The sequence below is a fragment of the Hirundo rustica genome, chromosome 8, assembly GCF_015227805.2.
Source record: "Hirundo rustica isolate bHirRus1 chromosome 8, bHirRus1.pri.v3, whole genome shotgun sequence".
NCBI classification, from domain to species: Eukaryota; Metazoa; Chordata; class Aves; order Passeriformes; family Hirundinidae; genus Hirundo; species Hirundo rustica.
Window position 1 is genome coordinate 16,127,382 of NC_053457.1, and position 18,649 is coordinate 16,146,030.

The 18,649-nt window shown below is 43.6% G+C and overlaps 1 protein-coding gene across 50 annotated transcripts in view; it reads left to right on the forward strand.

Annotated features, from left to right (window-relative positions):
* SORBS1 (sorbin and SH3 domain containing 1) overlaps window positions 1–18,649 on the forward strand; it is a 206,351-nt gene that overhangs the window by 178,889 nt on the left and 8,813 nt on the right. For 30 of the 50 annotated variants that reach the window (XM_058421598.1, XM_058421595.1, XM_040071315.1 and 27 more), the window contains 9 exons: window positions 2,050–2,225; window positions 6,029–6,117; window positions 7,702–7,869; window positions 9,296–9,342; window positions 10,832–10,946; window positions 11,054–11,179; window positions 12,216–12,410; window positions 14,327–15,046; window positions 16,335–16,451. In XM_058421598.1, the coding sequence (XP_058277581.1) occupies window positions 2,050–2,225; window positions 6,029–6,117; window positions 7,702–7,869; window positions 9,296–9,342; window positions 10,832–10,946; window positions 11,054–11,179; window positions 12,216–12,410; window positions 14,327–15,046; window positions 16,335–16,451 (1,753 nt within the window). The remainder of the gene's footprint in view (window positions 1–2,049; window positions 2,226–6,028; window positions 6,118–7,701; window positions 7,870–9,295; window positions 9,343–10,831; window positions 10,947–11,053; window positions 11,180–12,215; window positions 12,411–14,326; window positions 15,047–16,334; window positions 16,452–18,649) is intronic. The other 20 variants (XM_040071342.2, XM_040071344.2, XM_040071359.2 and 17 more) reach the window with 8 other exon arrangements.

Genomic DNA, 18,649 nt, shown 5'->3' on the forward strand with positions numbered 1-18,649 from the left:
ATGTCCATTAATACAGTGTGTGTTCACTGCCCCTCTGGGGGCCTTAGAGGTCTCCTGTACTTCTTGCAACACAGCTTCCTTCTGTCTGTGTTCATTTTCCTGGGAAACCCACACAACCCCTGTAACTGTTTTGTTTTGGTAGGAAGAGAGCAATAAAATAAATGGAAATCTCAGAGATTAGCATAAATATTTTCTGTTTGCAAACAACTGGTAAGGTTTCTGCTCATGGCAGCACTATCTGTGCCACACAAAGTATTCAGGAATGCCAGTGGAGAGGAAGCAAGGTGAGTATGCTGGGAATGGGACACAAGAGTGAGGCCCAGTGGAGTTGCACATTTTTCCCTGCCCTGCCGTTAGAGAGCTGGAATTTATTGTTTGGGGTGGGGGGGGTTTTGCAGTGTTGCTTTCCCGTCATTCATCTGATGTTGCAGGCTGCTTTGGCTCTAACACAGTACTGCTTGCTGGCCTGAATAAGGGAGCAGTTAGTAAAGAGATTCTGCTAAAGGCCTCCTCTGGCTCCCCCAGGTTTAGTCCCGAAGGGGGATTGTTTTAACCCTTTGATTTTTAACACCTAGGGTAACAACTAACCTCAGGGCAGTCATTATTCCCTGCAGCAACTGGCTGGGTTTCCTCAGATACCAGAGATGCACTCTTTATCAAAGAGATCACCCTGATAAACAATAGCTTTGTAGCTTTGGTTCTGTTTGGGCATTGATTAGGTTGAAAAACTGACAGTATTCCCTTTCTCTTTTGTGGTGCTTTTCATGATCTTTTCCTCCAGAAAGTAATTTATGGGACTGTATATGACCTGGTTTTCCTTGTCCGGAAACTAAAGTCATCGTTGTGAACCAGACATTGTGTAATTCCACTTCCATAGCCAGTCCTCTGATGTGTTTAAAGCTTTCTCTTTACCCCAGAAGTGCAGCATCTATCCAAAATAAACAGATAGATGCACAAATTTATCCACAAATAGCTATAACCACAAACATTGCCAAATTCTCATAAATTTGAATCACTCTTGGACGTCAGGGTGTCAAATATTTCTATTAATTGGAAAATCTGTATATTTTTCTTTTTTTCAAATTTTCCAGCATTGGGCCTTGGATAGCTTTGTGTGAGACTCCATCTTAATCTGAGGAGCCTGGTTGAGCACGAGAACTGATACCAGATAAGCTTAGCTTTTAGGAAAACAGTCTGCCTGATTGCTTAGTAAGTTTTTTTTGCATCTGGAAAAGCCATTTATACCATGGCATTTTCAGTTATTCTTTTAGAGAGAAAACAAGGAAATCTAGAAATCAGATGTGTGAGCATACTTGTGCTTACATTCATGACTAGAAAAGGGATTTGCAATAAATTTACAGTCTTTAAAAACCTAAGAAATTAAAAATGTACTTATTTTAACAACATTCTGTTTATATATATGCATGGTAGACCTAGAGTCCAGGATTTTTTATTCCCTGTAGTAGAAGCCTCTGGCAAAGCTGAACAGAACTGTGTGCATCTGGGAATTTCTCTGGCAATTAAAACAGTGTAGAATCTATAGCCCTTTACTGTTGTTTCTGCACAGTCCCTCACTGATGGGCTTCAGAAACTGCTCAGGGAATCTTGAACCGTAGTGTTGACTGGGAGGCTGAGCTGGGTGAGATGACCTCCTGAGCAGCTGTGCCCTGTAAGCGTGGGACAGACATGGCTAGTGTTTTAGGAGAGAGTAGTGGAAGCTGGAAGGTTTTGTGTTCTTCCAGCTAGCCAATGAATTTCATTGTGTCTGCAAAGAAATCATGCATCAGCTCAGTGACTGTTGTCTCCTCTGTAAGATAGAGGAGTGCTTTCCTGTTTCCTGGGGGACTAAGAGTGGAGAGTTGCCTCAAGTGGAGAATGCTTTGGTAGTGCTGAACGCAGAACATCATTGCAATGCCTTTTCATCAGCACCAGTCCTTCATACACAGTCTATTCTGTGTTCACAAGTGTGGTTTTCTCTTACTTTACATGAAGCTCTCAGCAAAAAGGTGTGACCTCCTGGTGTCCCTCTCCTTTTTTTGTGTATTCCAGCTCCACTTATTCACCCAACTACCATGCAGTGAAGAGGGAGTCAGAGCTAGCTCTGGGGGACCCTGCTGCCTTGGAGAATGAAAGGCAGATTTACAAGAGTGTGCTGGAAGGTGGAGATATCCCATTCCAGGGGCTGAGTGGTCTCAAGCGACCTTCGAGCTCTGCTTCCACAAAAGGTAGGTGGTTAGAACACTAACCTCTTCTCCATTCTGCAGTGTCAAAACCCAGGTGATACAGGCAAACTGTTGCAAGGTTTAGAGTCCTATTTGAGCCAGTTGAGATTTATACTGTCCTTTGCCATCCTCAGTGTTCCCTCCTTTTTTCTCTCACACCACAGTGGCCAGTATTTTTAATGATGCCTTTAACTGATCCAGGTTCCTCTTCTCAAGAGAGACCAGCTCCCTCCATTCAGCACCTCAGCCGCAGCCCACACCCTCATGTTCTTCCTCAAGGCTGCTTAGGCTGGCCTTGCTATCCATCTGCTCCCACCGCCTTGCCATTCTAGAGCCCTTCCCTGCCTTTTCTGTTCTTCCCACAGCAGTACTCAGCAGGCCACAGCCGTCTGCTGGCCTGGCTACCCTGGTGTAGCTGGTGCCCTGTGCTCCACAGCCTCCTGCCTGCCAGGGGTGTGCAGAGAATGCACTGACACTGAACCAGCAACTGCTGGCTGAACCAGCCCTGCAGGCTCCAGGAATGTGAGCCAGAAGAGACCAATATCGTCCTCTTCCCTCCCCCTGTTTCAGACTCTCTAAAAGAGACAAGAGCATGACTTCCATCAGGGAATTGTTCTGGGGAATGTATCTCTGAGCCAACTTCAACCTAAAAATGGCTTGAGATGGGGAGAGGACTGGAAAAGGAATGTCCTGGGTTTCTGAGCTGCTTTCCCTAAAAATAGTACATCGTACCAACAAGGTCTCTCTCTGTCTCCATCTTCCAGCTGTTTTTCAGCATTTTGTCAGGCCTGTAAGGCAAGGAGTCAAACTGGATCTGAACAAAAAAATTTATTCAAACTCTTCCCCAAACTGCAATTGAACCTGAATTGTTATTTTGACATTTGAATTTGAACTCAAATCAGAAACAGACCTAAAAACTGCAGTCTAAGCTGAAACCAGATTGAATCCTATTAAAAAAAAAAAAAAAAAAGTCCTGATCTGACTCCTTGAATTTTAAAGCAACCATGGCCAACCACATTGTCTGAAGGACAGTGAGCTTATTCCTAGTATGGGGAATCTCTAATCAGGCATCTCTTGTGTGAGGTCAGCTGATGTGGTATGCTTGTGCTAGCACAGTCAGCCTCTGATTGTTTTCTCCCTCCCAGGAATAAACTGTTTGGCAAGCACTGTGGTGAGACCATAGTAGGTGTGATTACAGGCTTGGTATTAAGCCATTTTTGCAGTGTTAGTGTCTCTGCATTCTTGCTGACACCCTGATCCTGCCCAGAGTTCAGCTGCCCTTTTTCATGGTGCCACGGCTTCCCTGGAAGCTCATAATGCTTAGCACTTTTTAGGAGGGTACCTTGAAAGTGCTCCAGATTTGCTTCTGGCCAAGCCTCTCATTTTAGAAATGGTAGCAGCACTTCACCTACTCCTGTAAGCGTGGCTTGTTTTGCAGTTTTTTCCTGCTTTTCTTTATGTTTTGGAATTTTGTTTCTTTGAGGTGCATTTTATGAAATCCAAGCATGTTCTTTCTCCTTTCTCAATAGCTTTCTAGCACTTAAGCTAACAGGTTGTATTTATTTTATTCTGCATGCTTGCCAGTGGATCGTAAAGGTGGGAATGCTCATATGACTGCACCCTCTTCAGTTAATAGCCGAACCTTTAACGCTAATCACACTGGTATGTTAGGTCTCACATGTAAACATAAGAAGCCCTTATCAGCTGCCAAAGCCTGCATTACTGAAATCCTCCCTTCTAAATTCAAACCCAAACTAGCAGCTCCAGCTGTTCTTGTGCAGGACAAGACGGGTATCTTGCTGTCTCACGAGAAAGCTCAAAGCTGTGAAAACCTTCGTAGCTCCACTGCCTTGTTTGATAATAAAAAGGCTTTCATGGTAGACATAGGGGAAAGCATAGAAAACATCTTGATGAAGTCGAAGCAAGAGTATGCCATCAAATCTGGCAGTACCATGAGCCTGCAGGAGTATGGCACCAACTCTAGGAAAGGCTACCTGTTTGCTGCCTCCAGAAAGAGTGGGATGGAGTTTACAACACTCTATAAAGACATGCACCAGATCAACCGGTCCAGGATCCATTTGGACACAGTCTCCTGCAGCGTGAAGGATATCGCATCTCAGTTTGAGAATGAAGCAAAGGACAGGCTGGAGCACAGCCTTAGTCGAGAGGATTCAGAGCAGATCCCCAAAGACACCGTTTCCTCCCGTATCAGTGCCTTTGAGCAGCTGATCCAGAGATCCCGATCAATGCCCTCACTTGACTTTGCCATTGGGCAAAACAAACCCACCACTTCTCTTCAGTCTAAAACTTGTCTGAGCGCTGCATACTCTGCAGAGATTCTTCTGGATCTGTCGAAAGCACACCAGGAAGAGAAGGATGTTGCCAGCTTTGCTGATAAATCCTCCCGCTCCTGCAGCAATGTGGAGGACACGGCTTCGGATGTCAGTGATGTCATCCCTATGGACACACTTTCAGCTTGCACTGATGAGATAGATCTTCTCTCAAATGCCTCTAATGACAGTGGCAGCAGCAGCAGCAACCTGAATGGGCCTCAGAAGCATAAAATCAACAGATGCAAAGGCGCATGCCCGGCTTCCTATACCCGGTTCACCACTATCCGAAGGCATGAGCAGCAGGCCTCCAGGAACCCTGATTCCAAAGCAGATGTCTATGGGGACAGGCACATGCTCCCCAGAAATGTGTACCTAATGAGCCCGCTCCCATTCCGATTGAAAAAGCCCTTCCAACACAAATCGTGCAGAACTCCGCCCCCAGACTGCCTGGCAAGCCTGGCAGTGCCCAGCCCAGAGATCCCAGACGACCCCATACGGCTGCAGGGGGGTGTAGGAAACAAAAGCCACCACTCCCAGCACCAACCTTGCTCCAGAAGTGGGCCTCTTGCTCCCCGGCGCCTGTCCTCCTTTGACATTGTGGAGAGGCTTGGCTACTTCCCCAGCATGGGATCTAGCCAGGATAGCTTCGTGGGCCGGGCTGACACTCCTGACTCCTTAAACAATGGGAACCCCGTTTCATATGCCCTCTACCACAGCCTGGACACAAACAACAACCCGCAAAGTGAACTTGGGACGTACCTAGGAGGTGGTTTTTGTGTTCTTTACCAGTGTCCCTTTTTCTGTCTTCTTTCTTCCATTCTCCTCCTCTTTTCTTCCACAACACTTGCATTTTTACGTCCCACCTTTACATCCCATTTTTTTTTTTCTCCTAATGTGTCTAATGTCCTTTTGCGTGTCTTGCCGAGCAGTTTTGTTCAGAGGTTGTAAACAGCTGCACTTCTGAGAAACAATTTCTGCTGCATTTCTAATCACATCAGGTTCAGTTTATCTCTCAAGCAGCTCTGGGGATGCAAGAATCTCAGCATGAGATATTTCTAGTCCTGTATCATTTACACACATGGGAATTATAAACCAAACCCAGATGATTTGCTTTAAGGAGTAGTTTCTCAAGGTCTAGTTGTGTGTGTGTGTATTAAACTTTTCTCAACAGTAAAATGCCAAATCATACTTTGATGGCAGTGAATCTTTTCTTCACAAAGTCTTTCTATGTCTTTACTCTTTCCTGTATCATTATTTTCTCCCTGTTCTTGGATTTTTGTTCACATGTACAGCCCAAAAGGGAAAAAAATGAAAATGGATAAAATATCAGCATCAGATTGGCAATTTGGTCAATGGCAATTGAGAATCCTTACTCATAATGGAAACAAATTGTTTAAAAATATCTATTTTTTTCCTTTCTGGTTATTCTGATTAAATCCATGTGTATTTTAACTTCCTTATGTTGTTTTGAAGTAGATTCAGAATCACCAAGGCATTTTGCACCGGTTGATTACATGGAAACTCCAGAAGAAATTCTCCGCAGGCGGCATGATGATAAAGAGGTAAATCCCTCCTTTGTGGCCTTTTAACAGTAGCAGCAGCTCTACATACAAGAAAGTCAGCATTCAGCCTTACATAAGGACAGATTGTATGTTCATGGCTGTGTGTCCTGGAAGTTAGAGTAACAAGCAGTGTTTGTACGTTTTACTTTCAATACTCCACCACTGATTTGCTGTATATAACGTGTATAGTCCAGTTCAGCTTGTTTCAAATAAACCTGATAGCTTTTATCAATTCCACAAAATTACATAAAGGGACTTCAAGTAATATAAAAAGGTTGGAAATTTATGTGAGAAGTGGTACAACACCCTAGAACTTGCAGAAAAAGATTGGTAATCTGTAATTGTTCTTCATGCAAGCCTCTTGAGTCAGTATTAATCAAACTGGTGAAAACACTGTTTTTCCTGTGGGGGTCCTCAGATTTTGAACAGTGAGTGTAAGATGTTTTAAGCTGTCAGAAAGTGTTGAGTTTTTCCCCACTGCAAGCTAGAATTCTGTATGGTGTCTGAAGTTGTTGTCAACGCAATGTAGCAGTCCTTTTTGAAATGGCTGGGTAACAGTGGGGCAAGCTGAAATAACAGGAAAGCCACATAGGCTTTTCAGCACTGAGCATATTCAAGCTGAGTTAAAGAAGTTATAAAGTGCTTGCTTTCCTAGAAGACGGAATTAATTTCCTCTGGTGGTGGGGGTGGGTGGCGGGGGAAATAAGTTTTGCTTTTAGTGTTAACTTTCTGAGTTCAGACAATGTTTATATGTGCTTTGAAGTATGGTAAAACCTGCCCTTAATTCCTATGTGAGAAATGCTTTTTTTTACTGTTTTCTGTGAAAGTTAGTTATTTGCCCACTTCCAAAATCCAGCATGAAAACTCATGTACGGTCAAAACCCTGAATTCAGTAAGACCTTCTGGTTTCTAAATGAGTTAGAACACAGCTGAATGCTTCAGCCTACAGTCAGCCCCAGAAGGTGGAAGAATCTTTCTGCATAGATACACAAGAATGCATGTTTCCATTTAGTTTACCAGAGACTTTAGAAATGCAAAATAATTCTTAGGTGTTTATTTACTTTATTTTACAGAGTGTGTTACATGAGCCCAAAAGAAGAATGGGATAACCTGAATGTGGTTAGGCACTCTCCCAAGCTCCTTAGGAGCTTAGGCATACTCCCAAGCAAGGCCTAGGAGAATTTGGTGCCTCAGAACTCAGTGGAGCTGATTCAGGTGTCTTGGAAGTCAATGAGAGTTACTTCATTTTGGTCCAAGGGGGTTTGGATCAGGTCTCTGCATTATCAGCAATATTCTTAGAAGCTTCTAAGACCTGCCCAAAACTTAGAAAAACTCCTCACTGACTTCCATCAGCTTTGGATCAGATCCTCTGAGCTAAACTTCAGTTATGCCATAATGATGATGTACCATCTGTGTTTGTATAATGAAAGGGTACTGTTCGGTTAGTAGAAACTATATTTGATGCTGAAGTGTAAAGCCCCAGCTATTTGCAGGGACCTCAGGAATCTTAAATCACATTAATGGCAGCTTTTGAATGCCTTTGACTAGATGATTTACTGCCCATTTTATGCAATTTTATGGCAGAAACTTTTAGAGGACCAGAGACGGCTTAAACGTGAGCAAGAAGAAGCTGATATTGCCGCTAGAAGGCACACAGGGGTTATTCCAACGCACCATCAGTTTATCACTAATGAACGATTTGGGGACCTCCTAAATGTAGACGATACAGCAAAGAGGAAATCTGGGTCAGAGGTCTGTTTTAGTTACCTCAGTCTGCTGCTTGACCCAAAGCAATAATTGCCTCTCACAATGTTGTGCTTTAGGCCGACATTAGCTCTTCAGAGAATGTCGTTTGTTTTTTTTTTTTTCCACCTTCCCCTTTCCCATTCTGGCTTCATTTAGATCTGCTTTGACTTTTATGCCTGGTAAATTAATTGATATCTCTATACCAAGCTGCATATATTAAAGCATGCCTGCTGAGAATTGCTGGTGCACACCTGTGATGCATGCCTTTAAATATCAGCTACTTAGTCAATCAAAGACCTTCTACATCTTTTTGCATCATATTGCTACATTGTCTTCTTGTCTGTGCCTTATGCTGAGAAACTTCATGTCTTGCTGATCCTGACCATGCAGCTGTCACATAGGTTTTTTTAGAAATACATTGTTTCTTCTCTTGAAATATGCTTAATGTCCATTAGAAACAATCTGAAAAAAAGATCTCAGCATGTTTCACTGCGTACAACCTGGTTGGACTTTCTTAAAGAGACAAAGGAGGAGACACATATTTTTTGCATGAGCCCAAGGCACTTTTCTAGAGGGCTGGATGTTGTGTCCATGTGTTATGGCCAAATGCCTTTCCTGCCTCACATGGATTGCTCTTGGCAGCAGCTCTGTTTCCCCGGACTGCAGTGGTGGGTGAGGCGTTCACCATGTGGATGGAGTACACCTGTCTGCCCTTTAGTTTCAAATGCTCTGGAGCCTCATCAATGTGACTGTTTTGTATTTTATGCTGTTACCAAAATGACTTTAAAATTGTCTGAATATTTTGTGACCATTAGAAAATCAGCCAAGTAAACCTTTAGAGCCTAGTCCTGCTGTCAACGTCCATTCTGGCTCTTTAGCCACTGAAAACTTTAAAAACATGTTCTTAATTTATTCATATTTCCTCTTCACCTTTGTCTCTTTCCTACCGATTGATACCGAGCACATGGGTCACAGTGCAATATTCAGCAGGGCCAGGTAATAATCAATAAGGGCCACATCAAATAATGTCCTACTGTTTTCCCCAGCTCTTGCTTTTCCATTCAAATGTCAAGGGAAATTTGGTCCTGGAGCCCCAGTAACTGTAGTTACTGGAGTAGCTTTCATTCATAAGGGTTAGTAACACTCAAAAGTTGACTGCTGTTCAATCTATTTCCTGTAGAGCTCCTAATTACTGCTATAGCAGAAGTTGGCACTTTGTGTCCTGGTGGGAGATGCCCATCCAGCGTATTTGGACTGTAATACCAGTTGCACGCAAGCTTGTAGCAGAATACCTGCATTCAATTTCCTCTCCATGCTAATCTTAGCTGTAGAAGAGTTTGGGTAATTTTTCTCAGAAGAGGGTTGAAAACCTAATTATTATTTTAATATATTGTTTTTATTTTTCCTTTTTCCTTTTTTTTTAAATCTCCAGATGAGACCTGGTAGAGCCAAGTTTGACTTTAAAGCACAGACACTAAAGTAAGTACAGCTTATTGCTCCTACATGGAGTGGTGTTCTGCTTTTTCCCCTAGAATGCAGCATTTTTGAAGTGTCATGTAATTGGATTAATGTTTTAGGGTGTCTTTCCAATTCTCAAAGCAAAGTTATCCATAGCAAGGCAGGGAAGAGTAATATGAACCTTGAAGGTCATAGTATCTAAAGGACCTTTACAAAAATGTCTTCTTTCTCAGTGCACACATGATTTTTAGGACAAGCCTGCATTCTTTACTGCAACAAGTGAGTGCTCTGCCCTTTGGGTGGGTGGAGCCACAAGAGAGGAACATCCTTTCCTCTGTGCAAAGGATAGCCCATGGGCAGAAGTTAAACAGATGCCCAGCTTTAAGCATGTGAGCCCCCAACTCGGCATTTTCCTGATTCAGGGCATAGAAGTGTGCAGAGTGGTCACTGCTCTCCTGGCATCTATGGATACATCAGCGGACGTCTCAGATGTCACTGTTATAGCTCCAGGCCTTGTTGTGGTCCTTTGGGTGAATCCCATGGCACTACTTGTTCTTTTTAGGGAAGACTGCTATGAAGAAAAGGCCTGGAAAGCCTCTCTCTCAGCATGAGCCTGGAGAAGTCCTCATTTTAACATTGCTAGGGAGGGGAAAAAGAAGAACAGAATTCAGTAAAGGACCTGCTGGTTTTTGTCTCATGAGCTAATGTCCTGAGAATATTTTTATATGTTCTATAGGTGATGATTTGTAATAATTTAAATAGCATCTCCCCAGCACTTATAATACAACTGCATCAGATTAGGTGTAGCTGTTGTGTCCCTTGAGTAGAACGTACCAGGGTGCCAGACAAAAGTAAAGCAGACTTGTAAAAATCATCTTAGAAAAGGCTGTGTTGTTTATTTTTCTTGGGGGACTCAAGTAGTAAGTTTATGAACCTAGTACAAGCTGGCCACAGTTCTTCAAGCTGCAGACATTCACGATTTTAGCACTGAAGCCTGTGGATTGAAATTCCAATTTTTAGCCCACTTGAGGTCAGTGATTGCACAACCGCAGGGTGACCATCAGTGTAATCACTGCAGGATCAACTTCACCATGTGAGTATGTTAATCTAATCAGCAAACTAGCTCAGATTAAAATCATGTGTCTCTTTGGAAAGCGATTGTGACATGACTGTTTGAAAACAGGAATTGAAGGCTGCTCGTCATATCCAACATGGAAAGTAGCCAGTGTCATATTTGGCTTGAGCTTGACCCCATTGCTTGTGGAGAGTATGTGGTTTTAGGGCGCTCACAGGCCAACTTTTTTGACAGAATGCCCAAAGAACAAGAGAGGTCTTGTGCATCACAATACGAACAGAGTAATCCTCAACATTTAGCTTGTGCACTGGGTGGAGCATGATGTGTATCAACACACTGATGCACACCTTGGTGCCTAGGGATTGCTGGACAGAAAAAAAACCACGTCTGTTCTCTTCCAGTGAAGTTCTGATGGAGTGCTTGTGTTGTTAACAGGGAACTTCCTCTGCAAAAAGGAGATATTGTTTACATTTACAAGCAGATTGACCAGAACTGGTTCGAAGGTGAACACCATGGCAGAGTTGGCATCTTCCCACGATCCTACATAGAGGTAGCTGCTTTCCTTGCAGGTGTTCTCTTTGTCCACTCCCTTTCTGCCAGAGACCAGTTTATGGGCTTCATGTCTGAGACTTAGCTGATTCTGTTTGTTCTTTCTAGCTCCTTCCACCAGCTGAGAAGGCTCAACCCAAAAAGCCGTTACCATTGCAAGTATTGGAATATGGAGATGCTATTGCTAAATTCAACTTCAATGGGGATACCCAAGTGGAAATGTCCTTCAGAAAGGTAGGGCTTCCGTTGTGTTGATGAATTGAATCCAGATATGATGATGTTTTTTAGCACTAGTAACTTGCAATTTATAAATGAAAGCTCCAGTAAAACGAACTCTGTATTCAGGAAGGATTCCTCCTCATCACCCATGTTTTTAATCCTCAGTCATTATGTAGTGCATTGCAGTTTTTCTGCAGGTAGGCTAAATCAAGAAGTGCCAAATGTTTCCTTAGGTCAAACTGAGAAGATACTTGAACACAAGTGCTGGAAACCTGGCTCTGCGGGCAGATTAGACACTTAGTGACAGGTCTTTCCAGGTTGATTAGATTCTGTGGAGGCACACAGTTTCATGATAATGGTGATTTAGAAAAGAAGGAAACTGGACTCATCTTCCCCATATTACAGGCCAAATCATTGAGGTTTCTGCAGGCCAGGTTCTGTGGTATTGAAGTGACTGGCTAGACCTGACAGCAGAGTGGAGGTGTGGGAAGGGGTTGTGTAATGGCTGTTCAGAGCAAAGTCAGCCATATTTAGATGAAGTAGCAGTATTTCTCCATCTCGACCAGCTTTCTGTTTCGATGCTCAGATTAGATCTTCTCTGTCTTCTCTTTAATTATATATGAAGGGGAGGCTTGTAGTGTATATTAAGGATCTGGAAGTCACTTTGTCAGCAAAACTGGAAAGACCATAGAGAGACCTAGGTTAAACTGCAGACCTATGCATACTTTCTGTACGCCTCATATGCCTGAGAGTCTCATGGTCAGCCTGAAACTGCTGGTTTCCATTTTTAACTGGCTTTAGCAAGTAGGGTTTTAAAATGTGAGCATAACTGAGTCTGCAGACAGACCAAGTCAGCACCTGAAGATCTGCAGTTTTTTTTCTCTGAACTGAAAAATATAATTCCCACCCAGAGTTTAGGGTTAGGATTATTGGAAATAGGCTGAGAACCACCAATTATTTTAGGTCGGCTGCACCAAGAGTAAAAGTGTAATCTGCTTTGGAATGATGAAACATGTTAAAATCAGAACTACATTGCTGTTCCTTCCCACAGGGTGAGAGGATCACGTTGATTCGACGGGTGGATGAGAACTGGTATGAAGGAAGAATCTCTGGCACCAGTCGCCAGGGCATCTTCCCCGTCACTTATGTGGAAGTGCTCAAACGGCCGGTGGTCAAGAACGCCATTGACTATCCTGACCCACCAGTGTCCCTCTCCCCCAGCCGCAGCGTGACAGCATCACCACAGGTACTGGGAATAGATACAGCCAGGTTAACACCTTGCAAAATGGTGGGATATTGCCATTCTTGTGCTAGAAGCAATAGCTGAAAAAAAGCTGGTTTTAAGGTTAGAATTTTGTGCCGTAAAGTCACGTGCTCCCTTGCAGTAAGCTTCAACTGCAGGAAAAAGTGATGTTTCATTTACCGGAAAGGTTAATGAATGGATCATTTGGGGATTTGGAGACTCAGCTTTTTATCTCTGATATGTAGCTTGAATCCAGGCCAGGATTCTGAAAGGGCTGCAGTTCACAGCCATGTGATTAAATTTCACTGCCAGAGATGGAATGAATTAGTGATCTAGCTTCTCCTGATTATGTGTTTACACTTCACGCACCTTTACTGTGATGAGGGGAATTTTATATTATGACTGTTAGAAGTTTCATAGTCTGTAATGTTTTAAGAAGTGCTATGGTTTGTAAGAGTCATTATGTTGATCCCAGTCAGCTTGAATTAAGCTATATACCTGCCCCTTTAGAATCTAACTGATGACCAAGGTTTTTGGAGACAGGGTCAGAAGAACAGCCTGTATTATTTGAAACTGCTGCTAAATGAACTCAGGTTTTGAGAGCAGGTCAGTCTGGGATCTTCCATGAATATTAGATTCACTATAAACCAGTTCAAAGCAGAGATCAAAATAGCAGCAGGTAATTATATGGGGATCCCAGAATGTTTGCCATGGCAAACTTATCAAGGAGATAGTGAGTCTCTAAATCCCTTAGTTTTGCTCCCATCCTGCAAATACTCATGACAAAGGAAGGTCAGCATACATCTGGGTCATGGCCACAAGGTTCTGATGCATCTCCCTCTCAACCATGGGAACAAAAACAAGGTCAAGACTGCAAGAAACATAAGTGGAGAATTGGGATTGGGAGGAAGGGATATATGGTACAGAAAGAATAGGAAAAAAATGCCATGACTCATGCCTGTTGTTTCTTTGGACCTTTCCTAAAAGGAGTGTTTCTAGTCTTAGCCACTTTATAAAGAGGAAAATCTTATTGCTTGTTTGGGATTCTCAGTCAAAGTGGATGTCAGCTGAGCTTTTCTGTGAGCTCGGCAGCCTCTCCATAGCTGTGGCCTATTTTCCACGAGCTCCCTGCAAGCTTCTCCCTTTGATGGAAGGGATCATATCCACCTTGTTTTAGTTTCCTTTGCTGTTCTTCTGATCCCTCCCCTACGAAGTCAGTACTCCTCTGGTTTTTTGCCTGACTTGGCTGAGGACTGAGAAACAGTCTGACCAGTGCTAATGTAGCTGTTCTCACCACTGCTGCTGGTGGTAGAAGCTATGGGCAGGACTTGGTGGTGTGTTCTGCCCTTATAAACACAGGACCTGTTTCAGTGACTTGAAGAGCGAATAGCCACAGCTGGCTTTTTTGATCCCTTTCTCCTGTGCAGCTTCTGCAATGCATGTTTCCTGAGGAGCAGGCATTGCTTATGCTGGAGTTGGATAAAGTCAAAGTTCATTGCAGCAGTGAATTCTGGCTGGATCCACATTGTGAGTTGCTGGGGCCCCAGCTATTGCTGCCACGCCAGTCAAATGCTGCATTCTGCCATCATGATGGTGGCTTCAGCTGCTCCCTGAGGGACTCAGGGCTTACGGTATGAAGTCAGAGGCCACAAGGTGTTTTGTATTCTGGGATCCTGTCAAAGGCTGGAGAAGGGTGTTAGCAGCACAAATACAGGCTGGACGCTGTGGTTGGAGTAGCTGTGGATGGCATGTGTGGGAACACAGCACACCATCCGTAGAAAACTTGTGCATGTGGTCACAGATCTGCTTCTCTCCACACTTGCTCTCTCTCTCTTTTTACTTTTGCTTGGTTTTGTATTTCCTTTATTATTTTTTTGTTCACGTCTTTCTTTTTCTCTCCTGCTTTTGTCTCCTTCAAGTCTCCCAGCTCTGAGCTGCTCCATACTCCAACTCCTCCGCCTTTGCCTTTTGCGCGCCGCGCTTTGTCTCCAGAGGTGCAGGCGGTCACATCCGAGTGGATTGCTCTGACCGTGTCTCCCAGCACCACTCCTGCCATAACTCCTCCATTGCCTCCTCTGCCTGAAGCCTCCCTCTCTCACACTGACTATCTCTCGCCTTCTGCTGCAGCCAGTCCTTCCCCCACAGTCAGCCTCCACCATTCTCATCTTTCCGGCTCCTCGACTCCCAGGTCCATTAAATCCCCATTGCCCTCTTCCTCATCCAGACCTCAGTCCTCTGCCCGCAGTTTCTACCAGGCCAGTCCACAAAACGAAGAAAAGTTTGACTCCCCTTCTCCCAGCGTGACTTACTCTAACTCCTCTCCCTGGGCAGTGGAGAGCCCCGAAAGCATCCTCGCAGAGCAGCGTGACACCGCTGCCAGCCAAGCCTGGCTCCAAAAGACAGGAGAGGGCAGCAGCCACCCTGAGCAGAGTGCTCACGCTGTCCCCAAGATCTCTGTTGAGCGCTGCCTGAAACCATCCCAACTAGACATGCGTGTGAGCCCAGAAAGGAGACCCGTGGGTTCCTCTGAGGACAACCAGTTGTGTCAGGAGCTAATGGCTATTGTTCAGGGAGGTAAAACAGAGAAAAGAGACATGAGGAGAGGTGATACGGGAAAGTTTCAAAGCGGGGAAAAGAAGGTACTTCTGCATGTGTGTGTGCTGCTCTGGATTGCTGATTTTTGTTTAACTGCTGGGTCGAGCTTTGTGCTGCTCTGCTGGCAAAGCAGAGCCAGTGATTGCCACATGTCATTTTGATGATCCTAAGACATTTTTTCAGGGGTCACCAGTGGCATTCACTTGATAGCAGATCAAAAAGTTTTGGAAGAGGGCTCAAGAGCAGTGTAGAGAAAATTATTTTAGAATAAATAACACAGGACTGACACAATCAGGCACATCTAATGAGGTGATTATCCCAGACAGTGGCTATTACCAGATGTGTCAGATGAAAGCATCACACAAGCCCACTATGTAGAATACAGGCAATTTCTTGCTAATCAGAGATTTTACAGTGGGCAGTGAATCATTTTTGGTTATAGAATTTGTTTGTTGTTCCTAAGCCAAGGACTGAAAAGCATTTTAAACATAAGCCTGGCTCCTAGAATCACAAAAGGGGGTCCCGTGTTGATCCTGGAGCCTATGGTTTAGTGAACTTTAGTCTGGGACATGCATGACTAAGGGGAGTCTTGATGGTTATCTATGTATTGAGAGGAAATTACTACCTTTGCATTTCTAAAATGATATGAAAGGCTCTAGCCACAAAGGAGAATCAGACCTAGTGATCCTTTCCCCCAAGAGGCTTTAGTTATATGTAGCTGTATGTTACAATTAGAGGAAACACAGAGGGAATTCTCCAGTAGCTTCTACAACGTATCTTCATCCCTCAGTCTTTGCATGGGATATATGCTTCACTTTGCAGCTCTCTGTTGCCTTGGGGCCCATTGTGGGGTACAGCCCAATTACATTACAGTACCCCAATGAGTGTAAGTTTGGAGAATTTGAAATCATAGAATTTCAAATACTGTCTTGGATGCACTGCAGTAGCCTCCACGACGTACCCCATCTGGCCAAATTTAAATAATGAGAAACCAGGGTTTCCAAGATGACATGTTTCACACTGGGAAAATTTATGACAAATAATTTGATTTCTGTCTGAATCATAACCAGAAGTCTACTGGGAGCTGTGTCAAGACTGTACTGTTTACTATCCAGATATATTTCAGTAGCAGTTTATAGACTTAACCTGCATGTTTAAAACAGAGTGAGGTGGTCAGCTCAGACAAACCAACTGGAAACTGCACTTGTCCTTGCATGGAGTTACTGTTGCTGTGTGTGGTTCAAATTTACTGGACAGTAGATGCTCTTATCACTAGCAGTGGCTGTGATAAGTGTATGTGCCAAGCTGACCAATTTTTCTTTTCTTCAAAAGACAGCAGACTCAAAAGTATTCTCTCCATCTGCTCCTCTCTCTTCCTCTACCCTCTCTTCCTCTACTGTCACAACACAGCCACCTCCCAGACTTACACGCAGAGTCAATAAGCCACAGGTAATCCTTTGCTGATTCCTCTTCCATTACTTAGAGTTGTTTCCATGCTATGCCATTGTTTTGTAACATGTTTATTTAGCCACTCATTGATTAGACAGGTGAGAAAATTTTCCTCTAATTTAGAATTTTTATTTAAAAAAAAAAAAAAAATCCAGGCTGTTCAGAAGGGCAAGTATGGGAAAAATCTTCAGCTGCTGCAAATCTACATAGATCAAGTCTAGGTTTCTGCATGTTTGTACCAGCTGAGGACCTGTTTATCAGTTCCTCCGAAATATTAACTCAGGGCTCACTTAGTTCTGACCTTGAGCTCCTACAGCTTGATTGAATTATAAGGCAGTGTTGGTGGCCTTCTTAGTAGGAATGGTGTAGCACAAGAAAATTTGGTTCAGGTATTGTTTAACAACCTGAGATCAGGATTCAAGGTTTGAGCATCTCAGAGGTGGGGATAAGGCATACACAACTTGGTATCCACAACGCCAGAAGTCTGCTCTGGTCTTCTCAGGTAGGATTCAGAGGTTCTAAGCTCCGTCGCTGAGAGCTACAAACGTTTTTAAAGGGGGCTGCAGTAGGGTCTGTGCAGCATGGCTCAGACTCAGCACTGTGTCTGAGCTGCCCAGTGTGTGGGAAACAACAATGCATACATCTGCTGGTGCCTCATCAGTCCTTCAAGGCAACTTCCACAAGATGGCAACATTTGAAACAGAAAGTTCACAATTAGCAAAAACTGGACTGAGTTTGTAATGTTGGGTATTGGGGAAGCAATCTTCAGCTTGATCGGTGAACCAGACAAGTTGCTCATGCAGAATGAATGTGGGAAGTAGTCACCAATGTTACTTACTCTCTTGATCAGATTAAGAGAGAGAGACAGCTTAAACTCTGAAATTTTCCTTACCTTTATTCATTTTCTTCCACTTGAAGCTTGCACAACCTTTTACTGAACAACCACCTCTTGCTTCCATTTCACTTTCAATATCTGAGTACAACAGAATACATATTCTGCTTCATGTTCAAAATCCATGGAAGTTTCCTGTGTTGGCCTTTCTCCTGAGCTCTGTTCTGCTTGGTCCTGCTGATGCTTGCCCTGGATATATGTGATCCAAAAGAGCCACATTTCTCTCCAGTGATGATTAGCACACTGTTCTATTTCGGGTGTTCCACCTGGTTGTAATAAGACCCCATGGCCTTTCTTTGGAGTCAAAGTCAAGTCAATATTTATATTGTATATGCCTTGACAATCAGAGCATTGTCAGCGTCAAGTTAAAATTGTGTGTGACATTAGCAGCAGTCTTGACCTCATTTTCAGCTCTGGATCTACAGTTGTTTAGGAAGCAGGAGTGGTATTTATGTGTGCAAATGGCTTCTCGTTATCTGTGCGATCCATACAGAGGCTGATGGTTTCAGCAGAACTTCAGGTAATACCCTGAAGGCTTTTCAAAAACCTGTACCTCTCAACTGAATTTAATCAAATGAGAAAAGCACTTAGCAGACATGGAAGTGAGACATTACATTTGGGGTTTCCTTCCATTAGTGTCCATCCCTCAGGTTTGAGGTATGATTTTGAATTTTAGTTTTCTTTCTTATTATGGAAACGTCTCCAGTTATGAAATTCTGACCCAGGTTTATTTGCAGGTTTAAGACCCTTTGGTACAGGACTGGTGTAAGGACTGTGTTCTTACCTGTTCCATGAAGTAAAAATATAAACTGCATTGGCTCTTTAAACTGTTCTGAAGTTCCCTTTTGTTTGCTTTCACAGTCCAACTAAAAAGAAAAAATAATTACCTCACAGCACATGAAGGTATTGCAAGTATGCCTATACAGATAACTTGTTTCAATATTCCAGTAAAATATGCCATCTAGGAGTAACATAATCTATCAAATTAATTTATTTCAGGGAACCTGCAGGAATTTTCCGTTCTAATTCTTGTTCTACTCTGAGATCCTATTAGCACAGTGTGACAGCAGTGATGCCAACAAGAGTGAGCAGTGCAGTGGCTTTGGCCCTGGGGCTGGACTGCAGCTGTGGGGTGTAGAGGGCAGGATTGGCTGGACAAGGGTCCCTGTGTCAGCACCACGAGGGATGTTGGTGGGACCCACCTGCTCCTTTGCACAGAGCCGCCCTTGCAGAGTGGTAATTTCACCTGCTTTTGGCTGGTGGAGACGGGAGTGTATGAGGTGGATGTTCAGATCCCACGTTCTCC